Source organism: Molothrus aeneus, chromosome 5 (assembly GCF_037042795.1).
Source record: "Molothrus aeneus isolate 106 chromosome 5, BPBGC_Maene_1.0, whole genome shotgun sequence".
Classification (NCBI taxonomy): domain Eukaryota; kingdom Metazoa; phylum Chordata; class Aves; order Passeriformes; family Icteridae; genus Molothrus; species Molothrus aeneus.
In genome coordinates this window covers 17,103,353-17,130,250 of record NC_089650.1, presented here as the reverse complement: position 1 = coordinate 17,130,250, position 26,898 = coordinate 17,103,353, and the positions used below count along the sequence as shown (strand labels likewise).

Here is a 26,898-nt window from a genome sequence, read left to right as displayed (position 1 = left end):
TTAAATACAGAAAGAGCCAACTACAGAAAGAAATGCCTTATGCTGACAGGCAGTGCTTTGTGTGCACAGCCCATGTCAGTGAAATGCTTGTTGCTGTATCTGCTGAGGCACAATTGTAATCAATAGAACTCTGCAGTGCTTGAACAGAGATGAAGCCTGTGCTTGTGAAACCACTGCTCTGGTTTATCAAATACATAGGTACTAATTTCGACAGGGCATGCATGGTGTTCCTCTTACAAGTTCCATTCAAATTCAGTGTGGGGACTGTACCTGAAAGATGGGGTACTTCACATAGTTGATCTCAATACAGGTACTATCAGATGAGGGCTTGCTAGACAGCAATGCTTTAAACCTAAATTAAAAGGAGCAAAACTGAAATACCAGCCCAATTATCTCTGTGGAAAAATGCAGTAAAAACAGTACAGAAGTGCAATGGAATGACAGCATCAATTCTTGCAAAAACAGTATACTGAAATGAACCTTTCTGTCACCAAAAAGCATCCAAATTTAGACACTAACATAAAGTTCAAACCAAAAGGAAGAAGCTTCTCTCTGTAAGATTTCAATTAGAAATTTCTGAAAAATACATCTAATATAGAGTAAAATGTACATCTGAAACTCAGATTCTGTAATGACACATATTACAGAACCAAATTTTTTTTTCTTGAAGGCAACATGATCTTATATGAAGATCTGCAAGATTTAAAACCTGAACATTTTCCTTTTTTGAGGGCGATAGATTTTGGCTTATGTCCATTAGGCTGGTTTAAAAAATCTTTTGGAACAAAACAAAAAAAAAGACACTGACTCTTTTAATGCTCCTATGCATGCTCAGGATAATTGTGTGAGAAGAGGCATGAGAGAAACTGGATAGGTTACTGTTCTCTGATTATCATAACCTGAAATTCAGACACAAGTTTCAGGACAAAAAGCTCACATATTTTTAGCTAATTATTGCAAACTTATGTGAGATATATACATATGTAACAATCTACTTCTCAAACCTAGGTATTCCCATTGATCAGAAGGTGAAAATGGGAAATGTGCTGCCAGAACCACCTGCCCTTGTACTTTCTCTCTTTGTTAATTCATCTGACCTTCCAGCAGTAGTTCAGAGCTCAGCTCATCTATCAAGACCAGCATTTGCTGGATGGTAACCTTTCCCTCATCATGACTGCGTCTTGTTAATTAAAATACAGATAACAATTTACTTGCTTTCACTAGTGTCCAGCTCTATTATGAACACAATTTAGTTGGCTTAAAGCTGGAGTTTGGAACATATTTGTACATTACCAAGAAGCTCTAAACACCAATATTCATTTCTTAGTTGAAGGCACGGTCAGCTACTGCAGTTACTTCATTCAAATCTCTCTACTCTGTGATGTGGGTTGGCAGCACAACTAGCATCAATTCCCATATTGCTTAAATCATCCAAACTCAGAGCTCTGTCCTTCCCACATCTCAAAATAAGCTGTTTTGGAGGGCCAGCAAGATTTGTTTAAAAGCACACCTTGAATTATACAGCTGCACACAAATAATGTTTGTGAGCAACTCTTGGGTTGGGTTAAGCTTGAAAACTCATCACCCTTCTGAGCACAGGAAACCAACTATAAATACTGCCTTTGGATACAGTATGGTATGTTTCACAGCTATTTAATTTCATTTAAAAGTTGTCAAATGCTGTCAAGAATTGTGCGATAGTAGCTTGTTTTTCCTGGAGACTGCTGAAACTGATGCAAGGCAGGATTTAACCACTCACAAGAATTTACCACTCATTAAATTATCAATAATCAAAGTATCATGCCTCCTGTATGGTCGAGAACTGAGTGCAGTAATGAGCACCATGCCAATGTACCTCAGTGCAACAAAGTCAGATACATGGCCAGAAGCATGGATCATTCACTGGATGAAAATCTATTGACAGGAGCACTTGTTAAATATCTGGCAGATAACCAGAAACAAGCTGTGGAGATGTTCTGATTAAGAGAAACTTGAAGACTGGGCCACTAGCCTTTAAAGAACTGGGACAGCAAAACAAACAAACAAACCCCACAAACCCATAAATCAAATTCTGTTTTTGTTAAAAACCAGAGATGTGTCTCTATTTTACCTTGGCGATGCAGTAAATAGCAACACTCGATGTGCATAAAATGGTCTTCCTTCCACCAGAAATGTCACATCTGACATCTCTTTATTGTTAAGAAAATGGGGATCTAGAATCACAAAAAGAAGGAAACAAAAAAGTCAATAACTTTAATTTGGAAGAGGTCTGGAACATATTGAATATTTCCCTGTTTTGACAAAAGAAAGCAACAGAATCGAAGGATATTGTTTTTAGTGAGTAAAGCCCACAAAGCTATTTTGGACAGCCTGAGACAACCACACTGAGTTCAGACAAAGGGAATTCAAAGCTCTGAAGTCTGTGACGACCTTTGCTGAAACAACAGCCAGCTGTCCCTGCTGTGTGACACTGGCACAGCCTCCAGCTCTGCTACCCAGAGCAAACTGCAGCTCAGCAGATGCTGGGGGGCCCTCTGCTCATTTATACTCTATTAGGCCATTCCCTGTGTGAGGAAGTCTTTGTCAAGGGAAAGAGGGTCCTGGAAAATTGATTGGTTCTTCTCACAGTCCCATGAAAACACCCTTGGCTCTGCTGACCAAGCTGGGACGGCTGTGCTGGTACAGCATCACCTGCAGCCAGACAGGGTGGTTTGAGATCCAGACAGACACCTTGCTCCAGGGCCAAGGCTTGGATCCCAGCCTAATCAGCAACACAGACAAATCTTTGCAGATTTACGGCCCCACTCCAGTGCACCTGATGACCCTCCTGATGTCAGTGGGAGTTTTAGGCCACATTAAGTTTGGGGCCCTTCCTTACTCTAATTCTGTCTTTCAAATTTTCTGACTTGCGCCCTGCTCAGGCACCTGGTCAGCAACAGCCTTGCCACAGCTCTCCCTGGAGAGCCGACGAGGATCTTGCAGGGACACTTACCCAGGCGGGAGGTCTGCTTGCGCTTAATCTCGACGAGCTTTGGAATTGGATAGGGTCCATAGCAATGAGTGAAAATGACAGAGAGCTGCTGGCTGATCACCTCATTCTACACAAAAGAAAACAAATACACACAACATAAGATCAGTATGCAAAGGACATGTTATGTTGTTCTCAACAGCTGCCTAAGGTGAAAAATGTGACTGCTGAAGCTTTATTAAAATAAGAGCTTACAATTATTAGCATTTGTTAGAAACTGCAATTCTCATTTACTTGATTGCTATGTCTCCTGTACAAATAATTTTAAATGAAGAAGTCTTCTCCTTGGATGACAAGTCTTCTTTGCCTACAAATGCCATAGCCCAGTCCCCTCTGCAAAAACAAAGTTCCTTTACAACAGTGAGTTCATTTTATTTGCAGACTTACTGTACTGGAAAATGATTTTTTTTTTGCTCTTTAGAAAATGGTCACTGGTCACGTCTTAGAAAACCTGAGCTACAGACAGATGCAGCTGCACAGCCTGCACACATTTTGAAGTGCAGCAGTCTCACACACAGACCCTTCCTCTACAGAGTGACTGAGGCACCAGAGACAGCCACTCATTTAATCCCAAATGTTTCTTTATGGGCTCTTACACCTCTGGCACCAGTGTGGGCACCACTGTGCTGTGGAAGCCAGACTCTCGTAGAACCAGGTCTGGTCCCCGGCCTTTATCCTTTTCCGCCCCCAACTTTGGGGGCAAGGCACCCATAGGATGCTTTCCTAAGCACCTTGAATATTTGTATGCCTAAGATGCAAGGGTATTGAAATGTATTTAATGCTTAACTACCTAAGTCCCAGATGAAAGCAGGATTTAAAAGCTTTGGCAAATTTTATCCCACACTTTGCTGATAACCAGAGCAAGTCTAGACAAGTTCAGCAGTGCCACACTGCTAATTCATGGTGACATCTTTTAACTACCCTGTTGGCTGGTGAGTCTCTCCACACCACGAAACTGTGAAATGGCAAGACACTTAGACCTAAGAGGGTCAAAGACCAAGGAAATAAGCAGGTGAGGGGCAAAAAAAATCATAGTATAAAAATTTGAGGAATAAAGTTGTTATATTAAAAATATCTCCAGGCTTTTAGAACCAGAAATGGAAGCTTTCCTTGCTCTGAGCACATTTCAGAAGTCCTCCTTAAATCCCACGAGTGACAAGGAGGAGTGGCAGAGATGCTGTAATGACTCTCCAACTGAATCTAATCAAACAGGGTGGGAAGGGGTAGAGCTGTTCCCTCACAGGCACATGCTGATGTAAAAGGAAATTACACACACTCGCCGCAGGCAGGAGTTGGCTTCTATTACTACGTCAGATGTAGCACTGAAAGAAACTCTAAGATAAAAGAAACTCTCATACTGAGAGACACCATTTAGCAGGCACAGGGCCCAGCCCTCAGAGAGGGGCTCACTGCTGTGGCTCCAAGACAAGGAGGGCGTCTCACCCCAGGAGCATCTCACTGTTCTGCATCCTCCTGTCGGAGCTCTGCAAAGCGCCTCACAACGGGAGTGAATCACAGGCTAAAGAGAAAAGGAAGATTTAAGGCCAGATTTCAAGAAGGAAGTGACTCAGCTGCTGGGAGGGTTGGGAGGGGAAGCTTTAGACAGGGCAGAAAGAGCAATTTCTTCTCTGCTTGGAAGCGCTGTGCCAAAGCGCCAGGGCCGACTGAGACAGGCAGGGAGGAGTGCGTCCGGAGGGATGCTGATTACCAGCAGGGCAGCTCCCAGCTGGATCTGGCAGATACTAGAAGTCAGAAAATACAACAGAAGATGGGGACAATTCCATGGTTAGAGTGGAGGGAAGCTTCTGGAGAGGAGAAACAATGCTCACCTTTACCTGCAATGAATAAAAGCAAAGTGCACTGAAGAGGAGAGCTCCTGGCAGCCCCCTCCCCAATCTGCTGGGGTACACAGGTTCTGTCTGTGTCACTGAGGTTTTCATGGGTTCCATGAACTCACCACTCCCAGCCACAGCTGTGCCCATGCAATAGCTTCTTAAAATCACACACATGCATCAATAAAGACAATGAATCTCCTCCTTCCAGGGTCTCTGTGGGAATGTGCTAATGGAAAATCTGGGCTTTGCAGTGCCTCATTAGGAGCTGGAGGCCCAACTCACCAGACCAAACCACAGCACCACGGACCAGGACATCCAGCTGCACTGAGACCAGGGAAGGACAGGCCAAACTCAGCCACCCAAGTGGGAGAAGGGGAAGTCCAACTAGTGAGTCCAACCAACATAAAGAACCAGTCATGCCTGCAGACAATCCCATGGGAGCCTGCCTACACGGGCAAGGGGCTGCCAGCTCCCTGGGTCACCAGCTCTGTGGTGTGCAGATACAAGCCCATTACAAAACCACTTTGCCCACAAGCCCATGAAAAAAATGGTATAAACTAAGCTCTAATTAGCTGAAAACATGATACATCCACATGAGAGATGCTTAAAAACCCCCAAGACATGGAACAGAAATGGGACAAAGAGAAAAGAGACCTTAGGATGGACACATCAGAGGGCCGTCAGACAAGACAGTGGCTTCAGACTTCCCATGCAGAACACTGACCTCATTTGGCAGAGAGGAGGCTGGAGACCTTTGGTTTCTACTGGTAACATTAAATACTTACATCTCGTACCATCCAAAGGCCAAAAAATGTGCTCAGCAAGAGCTGAAGAATGTGCTTATTTAGAATCATTGCTAACAAACAGCAGCAAGGGAGGGGATTGGTAAATTATTACAGCACACCAAGTTTTCTCCCCACACCCCCAGCACGTAACCAAGCTCACAGGACTGTGGCACAGAATCTGCTCCCCACAGTGCCTCTGCTGACTTTTACCAATAAACCAGGCAGAAATAGGAGAGGGAAAAGGAATACTTCATCTGTAGCCGGATGGTTGGGCAAAAATTGGCTTTTTTGAGCCAAATCCTGCTCTTGGAGGACTTCAGCTGCCTGTGAAGTGTCTCTGAACAACTGAGAAGTCCATGACCTGTGGCACAAGCATTCCTCTGGAACAGGACATGTTCAGCCTATTCAACCTTCACCTTCACACAGTGCCCACCACTCAGGTACCCACACTGAGATGCTCAGAAGCTCCCATTTAAGCACCAAGATGGATAATTCTTCCCCGTTTATCCTTTCATCCTATCAACCTAACTGTGAAAGCCCAGCTGTAAGAGCTCACTGCAGCAGTTGTGGGCAGCAAGATTAACACTGGAGGAGCAAACCAAAGTTTGTTTTCTTGCTACAGTTTGATGTTGGAACACATTGTGTTCCAACAGGATGTGTGAGGCTGGCACCTGGAGAGAGGCCAGCCTCCCTGGCACCTGGAGAGAGGCCAGCCTCCCTTTAGACACGGGCGTTCCTTTGCGCTCCAAGGGAGCCGACGCACATCTTCTCCTGTGGGAGGGGGAAGAATGCTTGGCACAAGACATAATAAAAATATTTATCTAGCCATGGGGTAGTTTACAGATAGGGAAGAGGGAACAGGGAACAACAGCGAGTCTTCTGAGGGAGATGGTGCTTCCAGCAGAGAACTGGTTGGTGAGCAAGCAACTTTGCTTTGTAGATACAAGCAGTCCCCTGACTTAAAAGCATTCTTCAGCAGAGATCTAAAGGAATTCCCCAGTCCTGCTGAATGCACTTGAACTGTGAGGGGAATTTATAAATTCTTTTGAAGCAAAGCTGGAGGCTTTCAAGTTGTTGGACCAGAGATGCCTTGTTGATTGATCTGAGAAGAGGTGAAGACCTGGGTGGGAAGGGCAGGGATGTTTTTTCCTGAATGTCCATCTGACAAGGGTCTGTGGCAGGATTCAGGGAAGTCTCCTCCAGGCTTCAGCACATACCTGGGAGAGCTTCCTCCATTCCAGGTTACATGGATCAATGCAGCATAGCCATTCTGGGACGTGTTCCTACAAGGTACTGGACACAACTGGGAAATACATAGCCAATATTCTCCAGTGCCTGTGCAACACGTGTCTATGCCCCAAATTCTGCAGGGTGAAATGTGTGTTGCAGACTGCTCAAATCCCACTGCTTAATTCTTACCAGCCTACAGACACCCTATCACCTCCACGTGGCTGCCCTGAAGGGTAACTTCTTGTTAACAAGTCAGGCTTATTTCCTTTACCTCTGAAATCCCAAGCAATGTTTTGGGGTTTTCTTCTCCTGATGCTACATTCACCAGCACAGCTCCATTAATGCTGTTTTAACCTAAGTCTGCCAGGCCCTCAAATTCCTCTACCACATAGCCCAAAAACCAAAAGCTCACCACATGAAGGCAGAAAAAGTAACACTTATTCTTCTGGGCTTGGTGTCTGCCTGTTAATACTCAACTCCCCAGCAAGCTGAGAAACCACACTGCTCAGAGAACGGGGGCACTGGCAAAGGTATCTTCTCTCTCTGGTCCTGAGGATGCTTGGGGGACCCATTTCTCTGCTAAATGCAGAGTGGCAGAAGTGCTGTTTCCAGTCAGCCATCTAACATGCAGTCCCCAGCAGCCGTAGTCTCAGGATACCCTGAGCCCATTGATGACTTATCCATGACATGCTGGGATACCCTTGAATGAGTCCTCTATTCATGCTCCCCATTCCCAGAAAAAGATGATAAAGAATGAAGTAACAGAGAGGACTTTTTGCTGTCCCTCATTGCTGAACACTCAAACTCTGAGACCTTCTTTTCCATCTCAAAACTGTCTCCACCCTTGCACAGGTGATCCCACTACCATCCTCTTGCGTAATTCATGCTCAGCAAACGCCTCAAAACTAAATAAATGCCATTTCAGATGGTCACTCCTAGATGGTTAAGCAGCATACACAGAATTAATATTAGTCAAACAGCTGGAAAGGGAGGGAAGTCCCAGAGATTGGAGCTACAGTTAGAAGCAGTAAACTGCACAACAAAATGGGTTTTGTTAGTGCTGGACTCAAGCCCCTCCACTACAAGCACAAACGGAAAAGAATTAATCACAGGTAAGGCAGAAATGGACTCTTCCGTTGCTTCTGGGAAAGCTGCCAAGCCTCCTTTTCAAAAGGCTCTTTATATCCCAGTTGTGCATTGTATGTAAAAAGCTCAGATCCATGGGCACAGTCTAATCCCTGGGTGAGAGCCCAGAAAAGGGCAGGTGTTACATCCACGGCATTTATTTATTGTAAATGAAGAAGGCTCCTGCCTCTGGCAGGGGAACATTTTAGAAGGTAGCAGAGGGTAGGAACAAAATCAAACCTGTGTTAGTAAGTACCAAGCTGAATGTGTGTTATGAAACCACAGGATGGGGTTAACAGTGTGTTATTAACATGCCACTCAGTACCTGGCGCTCGCATCTCACACGCAGAATGCAGGATGTACATGTGTGGATAACCTGGCTCCGGCTTGCTCGGAACTGTTCAGACACAGAAGTGCTACAAGTGACAATGAGCAATGCTACAGATCACTGCAGTTGCTTGAGAACAGTGAAACCTGACTAACAAATCACAGCAAGTCCCAGCCAAAAGATGGATCAGGGTGTGCTGGCTGGGCACTGGATGACACACAGAAGGGCATTAGCCACTCCATGGAATCCATAAGCGGACCCTTTAGCATACCGGGATGTCTTCAGGGTTATTTTTAGTGCAGGTTTTGGTGCGCCTGTCTCCTCTGTGGAAATTCCACGTTTTTCTTCAGCTGAAGTATTTCAGTCGTCAGCCAAAATACTCCATTTTCAGGTGCTAATTTTTTCAAGAAAGGTAAAATATTTTGTGGGAAATAAATATCTTTTATTGTAGTGAAACCTTTCATTACAATAAAAGCTCAGTTTTCTGTGGAAAAGCAGTTCAACAAGACAGAGCGGAGTCTTTTCTGATGGTGTCCAGGTAAGAGAAACACAGACACCACTCTCCCAGGGGAAGACTTTCCTTGGGACACAATTATAACAGAGTGCCAGTCCCAGTGCTATGTAGGGTTCACCTCTCTTGTCTACCCTTAGCCCTTCCTGCAGAGCAGGGCACTCTGGCTTCATGCAACAAATACAGCTTCACTCAAACTCATCTGAAACATTCGTTTCAGCCCACCATGAAGCAATGGGAAAAAGTTGAATTTTCTAACTCCTTTGTCTTCCAGTGCCACTTTCTAGGTCATATGCATACCCTGGGGAAATAACTGATTTTTGCTGACCACCATGCCTGGACTTAGTAGAACACAAACATGAGCTAAGCCTGTTGACATTCTCCAACATTTATTTTATAAGAATCAAATCCAGAAAAACAAAGAAATCAATCCCAGCAACAGAGAAACTGAATGCTCATCTCAAGCTTCAGCCTCTGAAAGTTTTCTTGGAACACAACAGCCAGATGCTTCATTCTTTCCTGCTGCATTCTGTTTGATGGAGACATGAAAATACTTTTTCAGTAGTTACTGCATCTGTGACAGAGGCTGTCTCTGAAAAGACATATTTTAAAAAACATCCCAAAACTTTCCTTTTAAGAGATTTCGGTTTCCAAATGGAGAAGCTACTGCTGAAAGAGTACCTTAGCTTTAAACCATATAGGCTAGATTTCTCAAGATACCCACATACCTGAATCCTTTTGGAATTTTAAAACTGGTTATTGTTCTGAATTGCTATTTGTTCTCAATAACTGTCAACACCAGACTGATGGCTGTTATTCAAGCAGTTCAACTTTCCAAAAGAGTCTGTGCACTCCTGCACATTTCTTCAGCTGCCTGTAGGTGCATTTTTAAAGGTTCGAAAGCTGCAGGAATTTTAAATCCTGAGAAAACATCTTTATAAAGTAGTTTCCTGCATCTTTCAACAAGCCTGGCTGCCCAACACCTCACTAATGGGCTAAATATTAAAATAAAATAAATAAAATAAACATGTTGTCATGGACAGATATGGATGGGAAGGATGGAGAGAGACCTTTAGAATGCAATGAAGGTATGGCGGTGAAGGATTGCTCCTATGACTTCTCAAGCTGATTTAGTCTTAGACAATACACTAGCAGGAACACTTATAATCTTAAGCCAAGCTTTCCTGGTGTGAAGCACCTCTAGGAGCTTCAGACAATGCTTCAGCACATGTGCTCAATGCACATGTAGACTCACACATGCCCTTCAGCAATGCATGGCCACACAGGATCTAAAGAAATGGCAAAGAGCTCCTTTCCTTACTGGTCTTATGAGGGAAAGGGAGAAAGCTGTAAGAGAGATTATTTGGAATTAAAAGATTGTGTATTTTCTCAAAAAAATAGGCCAAAGACAAGCTGATATAAATTGCTGTGGGCAGAAAAAGCAGTAGATGAAACTGGCTCCTGACCTCATCCAACTGGCAAAGGTGCTGGCTAATCTACATGGATGGAGCTGGGTTATTTAATGACAATTCAGTGCAAACCTAAACTCAACCTCCTCCAAAGGCCAGACGTGTTTAACTTCCGAGGTTGTGGGCTTGAGTCTGTTTTTTCAGGTTGTGGAAATGTCAAGATCAAACTGAACAGCTCCAGGATTTTCGTAGACAGAGGACACAAAAGCATCTCTGCACATTCAGTGTATTATCCTTAGGAGAATCTCTGCAAAAACAGAAGAGCTGACCTGCGAGCCTCACCTCAGGTACAAGCCCATGGACCTGGATGCAGCCCCCACATAGCTCTTTTAAAAGCTTCTATTTGGTGGGGGGCACTCCTCAGGTAAATATGGTCCTCTGACATGGGGCAGGTGGGCAATCCAGCTCAGAGTCAAGCTCAGGCGATGCAAACATCAACCTCAGCTGGAGGGAAGGTAAAGCTTCCAGTAGGGAGTTTGGGGGAGTTTTCCCAGGCCATGAAGAGCACAACACAGATACCAACAATTCAGTCGTATCTTCCTATCATTCTTCCATAACAAGATCTCCAGCATCATTTTAATTTTGAGGGACTCAACTCTGCTCTACACAGCAGCTAAAGTTTAGCTCATGGCTACTCACTCCCAGAAGTGACTCTCTGGCTTCTGCCTCACACAGCCCTGTCAAAACCACTTCTAGTTTGTGTGCTTGTCTTCCAAAGAGACTGAATCCATCCCTAAATGGCAGTGCCTTTCCTACCTATGCAGTGTCCCAAAAACATCGTGTGTCAGCAACATTTTTTTGGTTGTTTGGAGTTTTCCAGTTTGGGTTTTGCTTGCTTTTAAGAGAGGTGCCTCAAACTGAGCTCTCAATGTCTTTACCACAGATGTTGCTTTTTCCAGAGTGCCTTGACCCTGATCTTTAATTTGGTAATGACCCAAACTCACTGCAGGACAGCAGGAGCTGCAGAGGGAGCAACTGCAGATGGATTCTCTGTCTGTCCTCACAACTCTGCCTCAGCAGCATGGAAAGACTGCTACTTCCCCACTCCCCATGCAATTCTCAATGGTGCAGCTGATAGAAGACATTTAAAGAGATGAAAGGAAATGAAAGAGCTCCATCCCACTGGAAGCCACCAGGAGCTGGGTATCAAACCTCCAGCTGTGCTTTTGGAAGACTTCCTCCAGGGCTTCAGTGCAGCAGTGAACAACCCATGTGCAACCTATACACTGTTCTCCCCCACTGACTTCACAGCTTGAAGAAAGGCGATAAACCCAGGGACTTGAGCTCAGCCAGTTTTGCCTGACTCACCGATTTTTGTTGCTGTTCTGTGTCACTGCATCAGGACTTCTGCAATTTTTGAAATTTGTTTCTACTGTCAGCATCCCAGCACATAGATGGGAATGGAGTTCCACCCTGCCACCCTACAGGTCACCAACACCAGTGCTAGCAGAGCTCCCACATAAACCCTCACACCTGTATCCTCTAGAAACGGGCATTTTATAAACCCTGTAAGAAAAAAGGGATTCCGCGTATCTGACACTGTTCTTGTAGGTATTGGTTACATTTTCTTTAGTATTTTCAGATGTATAGCATTTGGCCTTTTTTTTGCATGGCCTGGGAACCTGCAAGAACATTTTGTACAACAGTGCAAAGTAGAAGGTGGGGGCAGAAAGTTTGCTTCCTACCCTGAGACCTGTCCTTATGTTTCCATGTGATTTTTGGGGAGCTTCTCTGGCCAAATTACTCAACACTATGAATTGCTGTCTCGCTTATCCAGGTTATCACAGCCTCTGAGACTGGGACTGTCACTCCATGAGACACTGAAAATCCGCCTGTTTAATTACCTCAGTTTCCCTGTTGGTGAAGGGAGGAAAAGATCTTCTTTCATGTCTCAACTCATTAATATTAGTAGATTGTTCTGAGATTATGGGATAGCTGGAACTATTTATAGGAACACAAAATGCCATTTCTACTAGGTGCAAGTTGCCATGCAATTAAAATATACCGAGCATCACAATATGTAGCAAATGGGACATCTTGTTTTACATCAGCAAAGAACTGCTAAGTGGCTCTCTGCTTCCTAGTTGCTTATTTTATACTTTTTGCCCTGAAAAACTCATTAAGGAAATGTACTGGGCCAGACTGTGATGTTTAGCAAGAGTCATAATCTCTCTCACAGTTTCCAACCCACAGGGAAAAGCATGTCCATGTGGGCAAATCAAGCTCCTCTCTCCACAGCTCTACAAAATGCAGAGCTTTACAGTTTGCTGTCAAGAGAGAGGGATGTGAACCACAGTTATGGCCCTTCTGCACCTCTTAAAGGAGATTTCTTTTCTGTGGGTATACACAAAAATCTCTGCTCTCAGCCCTTCCAGAGAAGGAGAACAGAAGATCCTTTAAATCTCAGCTCTCCTCAGCTGCCTTCTATGGAGTGACCAGGGAGAACTTTTATTGGGTCATTCTCCTACAAATGAATTTATGTAGATTCCTTCCAAAGGGCTAAATAGTCTCTTTCCTCATTTCTGTCTGGGAGAGCTTTGTAAGAGGCCATTTGGACAAGACCACCACAATAATTCATAACATTTGCAGACAATTTGTAAACCCTTAGAGTGTCCCAGAATGATAAATTACTTTTTCTAAGACTATGAAACACTGTGTGAGTGTGTGTTTGTGAATATGCATGAAGACAGGCAGTTCCCCTAGGCCCAGGGGCAAGCATAAAGATCAGTACAGATTTCTTCTTCATCATGTAGGGTTTTTGTGATACTTCAGTTGTTTTGCCCCTCCAGATTTTAAGTTTCTAAGTGAACCTAAAGCAGAAGGTAGCAGTCTTATTTATCCAGCTATTTATATATCCAGGTCTCCTGCAATAGACTGTGGAAGATGTAGATGTACTAAAGATATAATCCTATGCAAATGATTTATTCTAATGATGATTGCTGGCCTTGGCTTCAGCCACCTAGGAGAAAAGCAATTGAAGTCCCTCCTCATCCTAAATTACAAGGCCTAAACTTATTCTCTGTTAAGTTTTCAATATGATTAGCTTCATATCAACTTTCAAACCAAACAGCACTTTGCTAGTAGTTTCTGGATGAACATACATCAACCCAAGTGAGTACAGAACAAGGAATCTACAAATCCTAGGATTTGGAACAATTTCCTAAAACCTGTCTGAAAATATTCTCCATAAATACTCATCCAATACAAACTATTGCCTTGCAAAGGCAAGGCACATGGGAGCAAAAATCAGAACAATACTGGAACAAATATGCAGGATTTGCTCAAGACTCTAGTCCAAGCCTGCTTTTGCAGCAAGATACAAGAAATAAATCCATGTAGGCCATCATTAGTTATACGAAGTCTGGAATATCTAGTATTGAGTACCTATACCAGAACCTGTCCCCTTTTCACATTATTTAGGCTATTGCTAAAAATTATTTGCTCCTTGCTGTTACATATAGAGTTGGGTGATAAAAGTTACTTACTTTCAGTTTAACAATTAGAAGGCCATACTGACATGTATTGTGGAGTGTGAGGAAAAAGATCACCAATCAAATAATTTTGATGCTTTTCATCACTACAGTGTTATTCTGGTAGCAGTAGACAGTGACTGGGCATTCCTTGGGAGTGACTGACTCTCAGGGGGACCAGTAGAGAAGAGACTATTGGTTATAACAAGTTTTTAATTCTTCACTAGGTAAGATATTTCCCTCTCCTTGTCAGCTCCATGATCATCCCTTTTGCCATTATACTTCCATACTCAATGGTACCTCCTTGGAAAGGTTTTGTTAGTCTGATTTGCTTGGCTAAAAAAACGTCAGCTGAAAGAATAATTCTGGGGAACCTGCAAGTACAAACACACACACAGAAAATTTGAAAAAATTATACTTTTTTTTGCTCGTAGAAACCAGTCTCCTCACAAGCTTTAGAAGTCCAAATCCCACATGAAGGGAAGATAAAATCATGACAAGCTAGAGAAATCCAAAATAAACATGAATTTTAGCTTTGTTGTATAGTTCTGTAAAGCAAGCTGGGTGAAATTACTTTTTGGGTTGGCTTGGTTATCAACATCTCTTGCCACACTGCCATGGCCCTTTTGGACTTTAATTTCACCACTATGTACCAGCTTTTGTTGTTGTCTCTCCAGCTTACTGTTAGCACCTGTTATTAGGCTGTTCAAGTAGGAGCAGTGATTAGCCTGTGTGTTTATAACCCATGGTTCCACAGTGAAAAAACCCCAAGATACATATCAATCCAGATAATAATAATCCTGTGTAGTCAAGAGAGCTGTTCAAGAATAATATTGCAAGCTTTCATGTCTTACAGGATGGGAAAAAGGGTGATTTGCTTTAAAACACACAATTTCATCCTACCTTGCTGGCCTTCAGTATCTCAAACATCAGAGGCAGCCCTTGTGTGATGAGCTCCTCAGTGTACTCCTCTTCCTGAATGGACTTGAACTCCTTGAGCAAGCACTGGATGAGGGGCCGTCGGTGCTGCTGGAAGGACGTGCGCAGAGACTCCAGCCACGTGTGCAGCGTCCAGGGAACACCTGCACACAGAGGACACAGCTCATTCCCAGCTCCAGGGAACGATGTGCCCTTCTGCTTTTTTACCTTTACTGATATTAAGATTTCAAGCGAAAGCTGCCAAATCATTCAAGAAATCAAATTTCTATTTATCCCTACTTGAGAAGGCTGATGGTTATCAGTACATCCCAGAGCTACTGCACAGAGGCTTTCCTCCAAATGCTAAGAGAGAATACTGTGGTCTCTCTGCTCATCTAGCCTTCAACTTCTCTGCTGAGACTACCAATTTGTGGTAATTGCTGTGGTGTTCTGCGTTGCAAAAGCCTTTTGGAAACTAGATTTACACTAGCTCATTTGTTTGAAGGTGGCCCTGGAGAGCCATTAAAAGGTGAAAAAAACTGATTTTGGTCCCTACCTACCTGGATTCAAATTGGTGGTCTTCAGATTAAAACTTGCTTTAAGTGATACCCCATGTCCTCTCCTGATCATTAGCATTTTCCCTAAAGAGCACTGAGCGAGTTAAGCAGATCAGCCCTTTCAAGCAGCTTGTCATGGCAGAGCCACTCTCCAGGAAGTTAAAGGGAACTGCTCCCATGCACTGAGCGAGAAAGCACATGAAGCTAATGTACCTCTGCAGGCATGAGGCTGGATGTGACCTACTTTCTGCTCTTATAGAATGGAGTGGAAGGAAATATAAGCCTAGTGTTTGGCAAGTGAAGGTTTTTCCTTCTACGTCAGAAAATGTTCAATGCCTGCAGAGCACCCCTGCCACTCTCCTCTCATTCATTTCCAGATCTTTGCCTGCACAGTCCACTGCACGCTCTGACCCACATCCCATGGCCCCAGGACTGGAGCACTGCCCCAGGCAGAGGCACACCAGGCACTTGGGTCTCTATTTCTCTGCGAACAGATGAATGGGGATGGTAAACACACAGTCCAGATCGATTTCCATCTGCGTCACACAACCACCCTACCCACAGGCAGAAGCAACTTCACAGGGGGCTGGTATTATGTTCAAGTCCCTCACTGGCAGAGCTGGCATACCAAGGAGTCAGCTCCCTGCTCCTGCCTTCAGTCTCAGAAAATAAAGTTGTTTTAATTGTGGACTGCTTTAAAGCAGAGTGCAAAAGAGAAGCAGCTGGAGGTGGCCCATGACAGCTGAACACTGCCCCAGAGCCTTACCTACAGTCTGCCATGCAGCAGTGCAGATGGCTCCTGGTGGAAACCACTGTGTCCTGCAGAAAAAAGCCACTGGCCCCTGAACAGGGTGTGCTGTGGAGCTGGAATGGGCTGGGAACCTGTCAGATCTCCCACCACCTTCTTTTCCGAAAGACTTGAGGAAGATGTGACCGTGGCTGGTTTAAGCAACAGCCCATCAAGAGGGACATGTTTCTCAGAGTGGTCCTTCCCTGGCCGAAGCAGAGGAAGGAACCCAGCACTGACCTATGCTCCGGATGTCAATGGTGACGTCCACGTAGCCGTGCTCGGCGCTGTGGTACATGGCCTCCTTCAGGGCCTTCAGCTTGGCCTTGCTGTTGCGGCTGGCACAGAGAGGAGCTGCTGCTGAGTCGGGCAAGTCCGTGCCCTCAGCCAGGATCTCCTCCAGGGACAGGATATCGCTCTTCTCCTTCTCCGGCTGAGCAAGCAGCTTGCGGAAAACATTCCTGTCAATCAGAGCACAACAGAGAGGGAGAGAGGGGGCAGGAGAGGAGAGGAAAGGGAGAGCAGTCAGTGGCCAGGCTTTGACTGCACTGGGCTTACTTGCTGTGTGGCAAGTTAGGACACCTACCCAAGAAATTACTCCAGCTAATGGCAGAACCAGCTGAGAGCAGACCCAAGGCAAGCACAGCTCCTGCTAGCCCACCTGCACTGCCTGGGACACGTCTGCAAGTCACTGCTGTCGTGACACGAACCACACAGATGTTGCATGAGGGGCAGCATCTTGTGGGAACAAAGACTCGTGAGCTAAACGTGACTCAAGACTTCTTTAGCAACCAGGGAAGGCCAAGGTGCCTCTGGACAAGCTCTTGGGACTCCCACCATGGCAGCCACCTGAGAAGGGAGCTGCCTGGAGCTACTGAAAGCACCACCACTCGATTCACACTCAAAGCAGTCTGGGAAAGCTAGAGCAGCTAGACATTCAACAAGGCCAGTCAGGGCAGGTTCAAGCACAGCTGGGACTACTCTACAAAGCCACTGATCCAGCTGGGCCATCAAATAACAAAACCCAAACTCAGAGACTTTGTGCCCTCAGGTTCACACCAGAATAACTCATCAACCTCAGTAGTTTCCCTTGGTTTTGCAGCTGTGAGAAGAGAAACCAGGCTGGCTCCCAGCCCACCCTCCTTTATGCCAGTGTCCCCCCTGCTCCCACTTACACTGCAGCATGGTGTGTCACAAACTAATTTAGGGCAGAGATGGAAGGAAGGAGATGTGTGTGAGTGTTATACAGGTAGGAACACAGGAGTTAGAGTCTGTGACGTGGACAGCCAGCAACCAAGCCACAGAGAGCCCCAGGTTCTCCTCAGGCCTGTGGCTTCCATTCACACTGACTGAATGTGAGTCTTCAACACGCAAAGTGTCCCGTCTGTGCCAGGGATCCCTCGCAGGCTCCAGATGGACAGAGCTGTTGAACCCACCCTGACGTGCCATGAGCGTGTTGTTAGACTGGCAGCTCGTCTCTAAGCAAACACACGGTAGGTACTGTCTCTAACCTGTATCTATGTTCCTCTGGATGGCTACAATCAGAAAAGTAGGAGTGTGAAGATCATGATACTAATTCATTACACTGCAGTCAACTCCTGAGCGTTGCAAGGTCATGCATGCCAGGTGCTCATCTCAGTAGTTCTTTTTTTTTTATATTTGCAGCATACAAACAACATTAAGACACACAGGACTTTACAGTAAACATAGATGCAGAAAATCTATTCAACAAAATTAAGGCTGCAGCAGTACAGACACAATTCACTCAAACCTGAGAAAAATATCAAGAAATTCAGAAGGAATGTTTTTGACATTCCTCTCCGCTGTCACATCAGCTGCCATTTAACAACCACTGCTTTGAACATACCACAAGAAGTCCCCTTCCTTTTTTTTTTTTTACATCAGAAATCAAAACAGAGCTTGTACCACCAACTGGTTTAATTCACATGCTAGCAGAAAGCCTTACATCTCTGCTCAGCTGGTGGCATGTTCAATTGTTCATGCAGAAATTTCACCCATCTGCTCAAATTGGATGCCCAGGCAAAAAAGTAGCACTTAAAGGATGCCACTAGACTTGTTCCCACTCTACCTGTGTCCATGTGCAGCAGCCTGACTGAAAGAGTTCATGTCACCTTGTGGAGTCATGGAAATGCCATTCCTGTACATTGTTCCTATCATGGGGTCAGCTCCTCGCTCCAACAGCAAACTGACCAGTTCAAAATTTCCTGCAAGGCAAGAGATGCAATTTTACTCCTTTTGAAATCCAGTATTTGCTCACCGAAACCACAGATCCCAGCTGAGGAATTGTTACAATGGGAGGAAGGAAGAAAGGAAAGTCCTTACCAGCCGCTGCTGCCAGCTGTAAAGGAGTTTCAGAATAATTTTCCTCTCCATGTTCTAAGGAACCTTCTACCTTTGCTCCAGCATCCAGCAATAGCTAGAAAGAAAATTCACCATTTAGAGCATCTGGGGGTATCACACTCTGAAGAGTTCATGAATAGTGACAAATGAGAATCTAATGCTTCTTGTTATCTGCAAACCCAATACAATGGAAACACGTGACATGCAAATTCTACCCATTGTTTCACAGAGGCAAATTCATTCCTTTTTTCGCTCATTTTACGCTGCCAAACATCAGAAGCTCCAGCGTCCAACTTCAGAGCCAAAAAAGTGTAACCCAGCATTTTTGATGGGAAATGGGATAAGGTCAGTGTTAGGAAGTAATGCACTGGAGATGGAAGAAAGTTAGCCCGACAAGCATCCTTCCTTCATGGTCTTCTAGAAGCACAGCACCATCCAAAAATGGATCAGATTTCAATTGTCTCCATCTTTTATATGAAGACATGGCCAAAAGAAAGGCCATTCTTAAGAACCAATTACAGCAATGAGTCCAAAAGCTGTGGTCTCCATCGGGGACACTTCCACGTAAGTAGCAGCAGTGCTGAAAACAAAAGTGGCCAAGGAGAGCAGGATGGAGCCTGTGCTCCAGCCCCCTCTTGGCCATTTCTGTCTTAAGGCCTTCAAAGTTTTGGTGCTTGAGTGTGTCACAGACACAGCTGTTTTGAAGAATAAACGTTCCCAACTTTTGAGATGCCAAAGCACGGAACCAGCACATCCCACATGACACCTGGATGGGCTAAGGAGAGTCAGGGATTCTCCCCCTCTGGAGCAGCACGAGGGCTGCTGTCCACCTCTCTCCCACCAAGGCAGCAGTTTTGTGTTTGCTAGAATATTACAGTGTAAGAAAGTGCAATGAATGAATAAACAAACACATAAAACAAGTGGTCAGGAAGGAGCACAAGGAGTTGTCAGACTTTCTTTGGTGCAACTCTGCTTTAAAATTGTCCTGTTTAAGCCTCATATTGGTTAAGTTTTGAACACCATATTCTCTTTGAAAGTCTATCATGTATCAGTACACTCTTGAAGCAGAAGTAACCAATATGAGTATGACAAGAGGATGCTGGTTTGAGATGGATGTAATTAGAACTGAAGAGGAGAAAAAAGAAAGAATGAGATGCAGGTAGGGAAATACAATAATACCTGAACTACAGGAATATGTCCATGCAACACAGCAAATGTCAGAGCTGTCCAATGGCGGGTCTCAGGGTGGACGGATGGGTATTTATGAGCAGTACTGACAACCTATAAACAAATTAAAGTTATTTTTTTAAAGAGCTATATGTAACAAAATTCAACTTGCCTGAAAGCCAGGCATGTGAGGGAATAAGTGAAATAGAAAACCTGGGAAAGGTGCTTTAAAAAATGATTGGCTTCATTTTTTTTACTGCAAAATTTTTCTCAATATTAAAACTGTTTGTGCTGATTTGACAGCTTGATTTGAGTTCTTACCAAATGAAGTCTTTTACCAACTACTGTAGCTCCATCTAAACCACTGGCCACCAGATTCTTTTGCACAAGGGCAAAACATCCACAGCTGGTTATAACAGCACACACTGGGGAAGTAAGGATGGATCAGAACATTTACAGCTAAAGACCACTCCCATTAACTTCACCAGGCCATGTACCAACAGCCCTGGGTCTTGGGATTGCTCCAGGCCCAGCCAAATTTCTTTGCACTTAAATCAGTACTTTTGTCACTGCTGTCATGAAAGACACATCACAAGCCCTACCCTGGAGTTTGCAAGCATTCTCCCAGGCTCTTCCTCTCTCACCAGAGGGGAAAAAAAAGTCTGAAAAGTGATGGGGCAGAGTGCCACTTCAGAAATGTTTAAGAAAATCTCCTTTTACTGCCTTCTCCTGTCTGAGTTGAGCTAAAAGTGCGGGGTGGTGACAGTTAAAAGAGATGCAAACTATATCCTTAGAAAACAAAATGCTATTCTTCAGGTTGCTCCTTCTATTTTCTATGCCTTAGTGCCTGGTGCCTCTAATGTAGACATTGGGGAAGATGAATAACCATTCTTTGCTTCAGTTTCCCTGTCTTAAAGATGGGGGTATTAATATTGATGAGGTTCACAGAGCTGGTAGAATCTAATGAACATTTGCAATCCAAGGCTGTGCACTCAGATGGAGTGTGACACTAAAATTCAAAATCTTGTTATTGATCTTCAGAGGAGGACTAAAATCAGAGTAAAAGATGCACCATCTCTCTGTCTCATCAGCCAGCTCTGCTTTCACTACCTTGTCTGAAGCACTTTAATCCATACAGGGGAGCAGGGCCAGTCATTAAATATCCAGTTCCAGCAGCAGCTCACATTTCCAAGTGCCACACGCAGCGTTTTGCTAGATGCAGGCCCTCAGTCCCAAGGACAGGGATGAGGGCAAAATCTGAAGACCCGTGCATGCAGATCCCACAGCTTGCCAGATCTGCACCAGCACCTGGCTGTTACCACCCAGATTTGCCAAACAGAGAGCTCAAAGGGCACCACAAGGAGTGTGCTGGCCTCTGAACAAGGACACAGGGCTCCTTAGGGGCTGGGCTGGGTCACAAGGATAGGATTGAGCAGCTCAAGCCTTGGGGTTTGGGATGTGGAGCAAGAGCAGCAGAGGGAAAGGATGGGCAGGACCATGGCTCCGTGAATGCACCCAGCTCCTCCTCAAGCATGGTTCCCACCACTGTTTGGGGCAGTCCATGGAAAGCAGCAAAGAAAATGAAGTCATTTAAACTCCTTTGCTCCTTTTTTGTTTTGTTGGTTTTTCTTGGGTGTTTTGTTTCGGTTTTGGTTTTTTTTTGGTTTTTTTTTTTTTTTTGCGAGTCAGAATTCTCTCCAACACAGTGTTTGCAAAAGACCTGTGCCTGGATAAGCTTTTAAGGATGAGACTGGCTGAGCAGCTACAGGTCCCACTGAGTACAGAGCAAACTGCAGCTTCTCAGCACATCTGGAAATTAGTCCATTTTCACTAAGGCTGGGCAATCAAAAAGGGAGGTGCCCAGCATTTGAGGCTACTTTTGGAAACAAATTTGCAAAGTGAAAGGGAGAAAATTATGCAGCACCTGACAGAGTATTTATTTTTGTTCATGGTTGATTTGCCTTTTTTTTGCCATAATTGCCCAATTTGCACAGTTGGTTGTGGTGTGCACAAATCATCGTATAATTGCACGCCATAATTATTCACAGTTCTTGTCCAAAAGTGTTTTCATTTGATTTTAGAGCAAACACTCTACAGCAGTGAATTGGGGAGGTTCACATTCCTCACTGGAGTTATTCTCTCATATGTCAGCAGTTTGAGGAAGACAAAACTGTTTAAATTTGCATTTGATTCAAGCCTGGAAGATTACTGGAGCAATTGGGAGGACTGCTCCTAATGAAAATTTGTCCTAGGAACCAAATAATGCCACTTCCCATCTGAGCCACAAGGCAGGGTTAAGGAAGAGATCAGCCTCCCTGCCCATCCAGTCTTTGGTCTGACTAGGGGTTCAATCATTCAGTTACTGCCAGCTTTGAGGGTTGTGTGCTTGGCTGTGGGGAACTGAAATCACCAGCTGATTTCACAACATGGTAGTAACACTGTCAGTCTCCTATGGCTGACATCAGTTTCTATTTTTTAAACTGGATGTTTTAAAAGTGCAAAACGTCTGTCTGAAGTAGTGACTCCAATTTATCAGCTCGCTCAAGTCCAAACAGAACAGATGGAACACAGATAAGTGAAGCAGACAGCTTAATTTACTCATGACCTCAACAAATTGAAACTGGAATCATTAACAACTCTTCACGGATTTTCAAATGACTCTTAAAAAAATGTACATACCTGCATTGCACTGGGTTGGACAACAATCTGCTTGGTGGACAGATTGTCTGAGTTTGTGATATGCATTCATCAATGAGACATTTATATTCTGGAAGCTTCAAGCTCCTCATCCAACAGTTTTTAGCCCAAGGCACTTGGTAAAACAAAACAATGGAACCTATATGGCTCTTGTGTCCCTGGGATGCTTACTTGGAACATCCATATGCATAGAAATGCTGAGCTTTGGCAAGTTACCAGATGGGTGTTTCTTTCATCTTCTTCATTGTAAGTCAGCTGAGATTCAGTGAGTCCTTTTGATAGCATTAGAGTGGGGCTCAGGGCTAGTGCCAATTAACGCCTGTATTCATTTGCAGTGTGCAAACACAACTAAATCACTGTTACCTGTGGGTTAACTCCAGTGACTGGACCCCTTCTGTGCAGTGAATCCCAGTGTTAACCTAATGCCATTTGATTTCACTGATCATTTCAAGTGGTCCCAATACCCAGATAAAACAGATTTGTTTTCTTTTTCATGCTTGAGATTTTTGCTCCCCTACATTTCCAGTGGGTAATTTAAGATGTAAACAAACAACAGAAAAAAGATACAACCAACAAAAAGTCCTCACCTCAGCATTCAGATCTGCTCCAGCATCTAGCAGCATCTGCACCATAGCCTCATCACCCCTGACACAAGCATACATCAGTGGAGTCATGCCCTAGTCATTTTTTGGAGTTAAAAAACAAAGGAATTGACAAATTTAACACAGAACTCTCTTTGATTTTTAAAAACAATTATTTAAGTATATATCATCAAGACTAACAGCATGTATTTAATGAAAGCCATTACCTCTGCGACAAACATGCCCCTCAGACTAGCAAAAGTCAAACATTTTGGTAAAAATCTCCATTTTTGTTGTCACTTGTGCTTACTGCTTGTATTTTTCATGTTGTCCTCAGCATGGTGAGTGAAACTAGGCTTGCCAGCCTCACCTCCATCGTATACTAAACTGAGCACTTTTGTCTTTGGAGCCCCAAAAGAGACATGTTTTCACCAAAGCAACCATTATTTCCACTGGTATTTTAGAAAGACAAGAATTCTATTCAGTTTTCTATGATCAGAGTGTCTTAAAACCTAACTTTTCAATTACTAAAAGAGCCTTTAAAACATCTCAAGCTCCTTTTAAGATCAGTCAGATTTGAGCACAGCTTTTTCAACATGGATACGGTAAGGGGCTGGAAATGTCAAGGTTTTGTATAGCACTCCCTAACAAACATGGACTTAATTTCAAATGAAATGCCAGACAGCTTTGTTGCAACTTACTGGCTCTAGGAAAACACAGCCCTGCTTGGAGAAAAAGTGAATTAAGTAACCCTTCACTACAGAATCACCACAATGCAATTTGTATTAATCTGAAATACCTGCTATGGCTGATCACCATTTCCCTTTAGGGAAGTACTGCTGTGGCTTTGGTAATGAGTCCAGATGAAACCATGAACAAAATTATTAAACCTACTGCAAATTATAACAGCAAAAGCTGCTTATTAAATACAGTAGGGGGGATTGACCAACAGCCACCAGTTGCTTTGCAGTAAATCTCCTGAAGCATGCAGCTACCTCTGATGCATATTTACAGCCTGCCTTGAGGTCCCCCAGTAAATCTGCTGTCAGACCACAGTCCATTTGCTCTTTAACCCAAGTGCTGCTGTGAAGGGAAGTTATTTTCAGGGAAACTGGAGGTACCTGTCCTGGCCAGACACTGAGCTGTGACACTGCTCTTCCTAGCAAGAGCCCAGCATCACTGTTTTTGCTGAGCTACCCCAGTTTTCTTGTTTGTATGAAGGGCTAAAGGTAGTGGGTGCTTAGGTATGGAAAGGCTGCTCCTGTAGAGACAATATAAATTAATGTTTATGCCTGCAAGGTCCTTAGGTCCTCCCTGAAAGACATGGAGCATTTCACAGGATCCAATCTGCAGTGTACTCATGGAATAAGCACTTGGGTCCTCATGCCATTATTGAGAAAAAATAAGTTCACCCTAGGCAAGAAGAGTTCTTGGGTGACTTGAAGCTATTTGCAAAGAGAATTTGAAAGGACTTCAGCCACAGCCAGTGGCAAAAGATTTCCTTTGGCAGTCAGTAAACACTACGGGAACAAACAGGACCACGCAAATTACAAAAAAATTGTGCTTGGGCCTTGGAACATGAGGATGGGGTAGCAGCTTAAAATTAAATACATGTTCCTTCAACTGATTTTTCAGTTTCTGTAAGTGGCATCACTGGATAATTAATTCAAGTGTTCATTGAGCACAAGGGGTCTAATCAGATCTGTAGAAAAGAATCTGAAAACCAATCTGAGCCCCAGTGCTGGGGCTCCCCCTGCAAGACACAGCACGTGGGCAGCCACAGTGAGGAGTCCTGCAGCAACATCGAGAGCAAAAGCTCAGCCTGGGAACCACACAAGAGGTCCTGATCCTGCTGCAGCTGAACGAGGACTTAACACTGACAAAAAGGGACCCAGAATGTTATGCTGCAGTGTCAGGGTTTTAAAGAGTTAATGAGGATTTTAACCTCCCCTTCACTTGCACTGCTGTCCCAGTTGCTTTTGCCTCTGCCAGTCCCCCCAGGCTTGCCCTGCAGCTCAGCCTTGTGCTGCAGCACCACTCACCCCGCTCTCTGCACGTGGGAGGAATGGATTTTTAATAAGCCCATCATTAGTGTTCGAAGCATGCACAGGAACACAGTAACAATGTATACAATCAACACAAGGGGCATTCGGCTTTTGGCAAAATGTGAAATTACTGTCTTTCTTTCAGCTTGTATGACTTAGGGCTCTGTCCTGCAAGATGTGGGATCCTGCAAGATGTGGGACATTTGATCCAGCAAAACATTTAAGTACAGGCTTAACTTTCACTCAAATAGGATGTAAAAGCATGTGCTCAGAGTTAAGCATATGATTAGGTACTTTGATGAATCAAGCCAGAGTGTTCCCAGTTTTCAGCCTGGAGGACTGAGGAAATATGCTGTGAGAAGTTTCCAGGTTCAGACTAACTTAAAATAACAATAATTTTAAAAAGTATGAACCTTGGAATGAGCAGTCCAATACTATATTTTTTTCAGGAAGCATTGCCCTCTTCCAAAGCTTTTCTCAGATGAATCCACAATACTAACTCAGACTGAAGCTACTGAACAGCAATATAATTCACATTCCTGGAATAGCTTTCATCTCAGAAGACCTAAACCCATGAACACTCCAGCTCTTGTCCCTCGTGACCACCTGAGAGGTGGCAGCCACCTGGCTCCTGTCAAAAATGATGGCACAGCTCTGGGAACACGCAGCAATAAACTTTCATCAGGGCCACCAGAAAGGTCAGGGGACTCTATTTCCAAAGGAAAGGCTAGTATTCATAGCCATCATCTCCCTCTGGGAAGGCGGAACCACCTTGGTGAGCACTATGGCCCTGCAGACAGCTGCCAGTAGGCAGCTGCAGAGGGCAGCTTTAACCCCAGGCACAACCACCAGCATCACGGAAGGGCCTTCTCCAAGGAAATTTAGGCTTTTCAACTGGTGGATGTTGGCCACGATAACCAGTGGAGGGGTAACTGCAGAGATACTTTAACGTCTGCGAGGTTCAAACTGGACTGAAATCCATTAAACAGCATCAGCAATTAACCATTCACTGACAGGCTGGGTGGTGCACATGAAGTGGTGACAGATCCCAGAGCTGTGTGCCGTGCAAGGCTGCTCACTTCACGAAGCCCTGTCTCACAGCACTGTGCACAGCTCTGAAGCAGTTTCAAGTATTCAGCTCAACACTAAGCTCTCTTGGGATCTTCCTCTGCCTTCACTTGACTCAGGTCACTGTTAAGGATATTTCAGGGGATGCAGTCACCCTCATGCTGAGTTACCTCAGTACTGGCAAATCAATACAACTCAAAACAACCTCACTTAACGTGGATGTTCACCTGGCAGTGCTTTAACTCAATGAAGGGGAAGCATTAGGGTCCTGTCTATGTAGAGCTGAAAGCTGGGGCTCATTTCCTGTGACAAGCAGACAAAACTCTCCCATTCCACAGCTGCTTCCATGAATGTCCATGCTGTTACCTGCTCACTCATGCTGTTGATCCCATCCGGCCCCAGCAGGGATATGGCTTGCTTAACCAGATCCGTCCGGCCGCAGTTGAGCATCCGGAAACCCAGGTCTTGCTTGAACTTGGCCTCGGTGGCAACTGCATCCAGCTTCCGAGAGGCACAGAAACAGTCGTCGATCCTGCAGGGGGAGAAACCAACTCCCTCAGAGGACAAGCAGCGGACAGACCACACAAGGAAAATAATACTGTGCCCTGGTTTTGAAGGATTTAGGTTATGCACGCATCCATTCTCCTTTGACCTGCATGTGCAAGGAAATTGCTGAATGGGAAATGATAATGCGAGCTAATGGGAGACTGCCCTTGGTCTATCTTTCATGGGACAAGTTATAAATTTCAATAAAAACTGGGGGGGAAAAGCGCAGCTTTCACTTGATTTTGTTTCCCTGTTTAGGCAATGCACAATACATTTTTACCACAAGTTTTGTCTCTGCATGGCAAGGTTATCCAATTCCCCTGATCCCTGAAAACTTCCAATGACTTCAGTAAGCTTTGAACTTACATCAAATGGATGTATAATCGTTGA

At 44.3% G+C, this 26,898-nt stretch overlaps 1 protein-coding gene across 1 annotated transcript in view; it reads right to left on the bottom strand.

Annotated features, from left to right (window-relative positions):
* The window catches only part of ABTB3 (ankyrin repeat and BTB domain containing 3), a 163,677-nt gene that overhangs the window by 7,609 nt on the left and 129,170 nt on the right, over positions 1 to 26,898 (bottom strand). Inside the window, exons 5-14 of the mRNA XM_066550567.1 lie at positions 26,329 to 26,494; positions 22,856 to 22,945; positions 19,584 to 19,685; positions 18,387 to 18,480; positions 18,133 to 18,268; positions 16,284 to 16,504; positions 14,685 to 14,863; positions 2,993 to 3,098; positions 2,111 to 2,213; positions 271 to 352 (exon numbers count right to left, since the gene is read on the bottom strand). Coding sequence (XP_066406664.1) covers positions 271 to 352; positions 2,111 to 2,213; positions 2,993 to 3,098; positions 14,685 to 14,863; positions 16,284 to 16,504; positions 18,133 to 18,268; positions 18,387 to 18,480; positions 19,584 to 19,685; positions 22,856 to 22,945; positions 26,329 to 26,494 — 1,279 coding nt within the window. The remainder of the gene's footprint in view (positions 1 to 270; positions 353 to 2,110; positions 2,214 to 2,992; positions 3,099 to 14,684; positions 14,864 to 16,283; positions 16,505 to 18,132; positions 18,269 to 18,386; positions 18,481 to 19,583; positions 19,686 to 22,855; positions 22,946 to 26,328; positions 26,495 to 26,898) is intronic.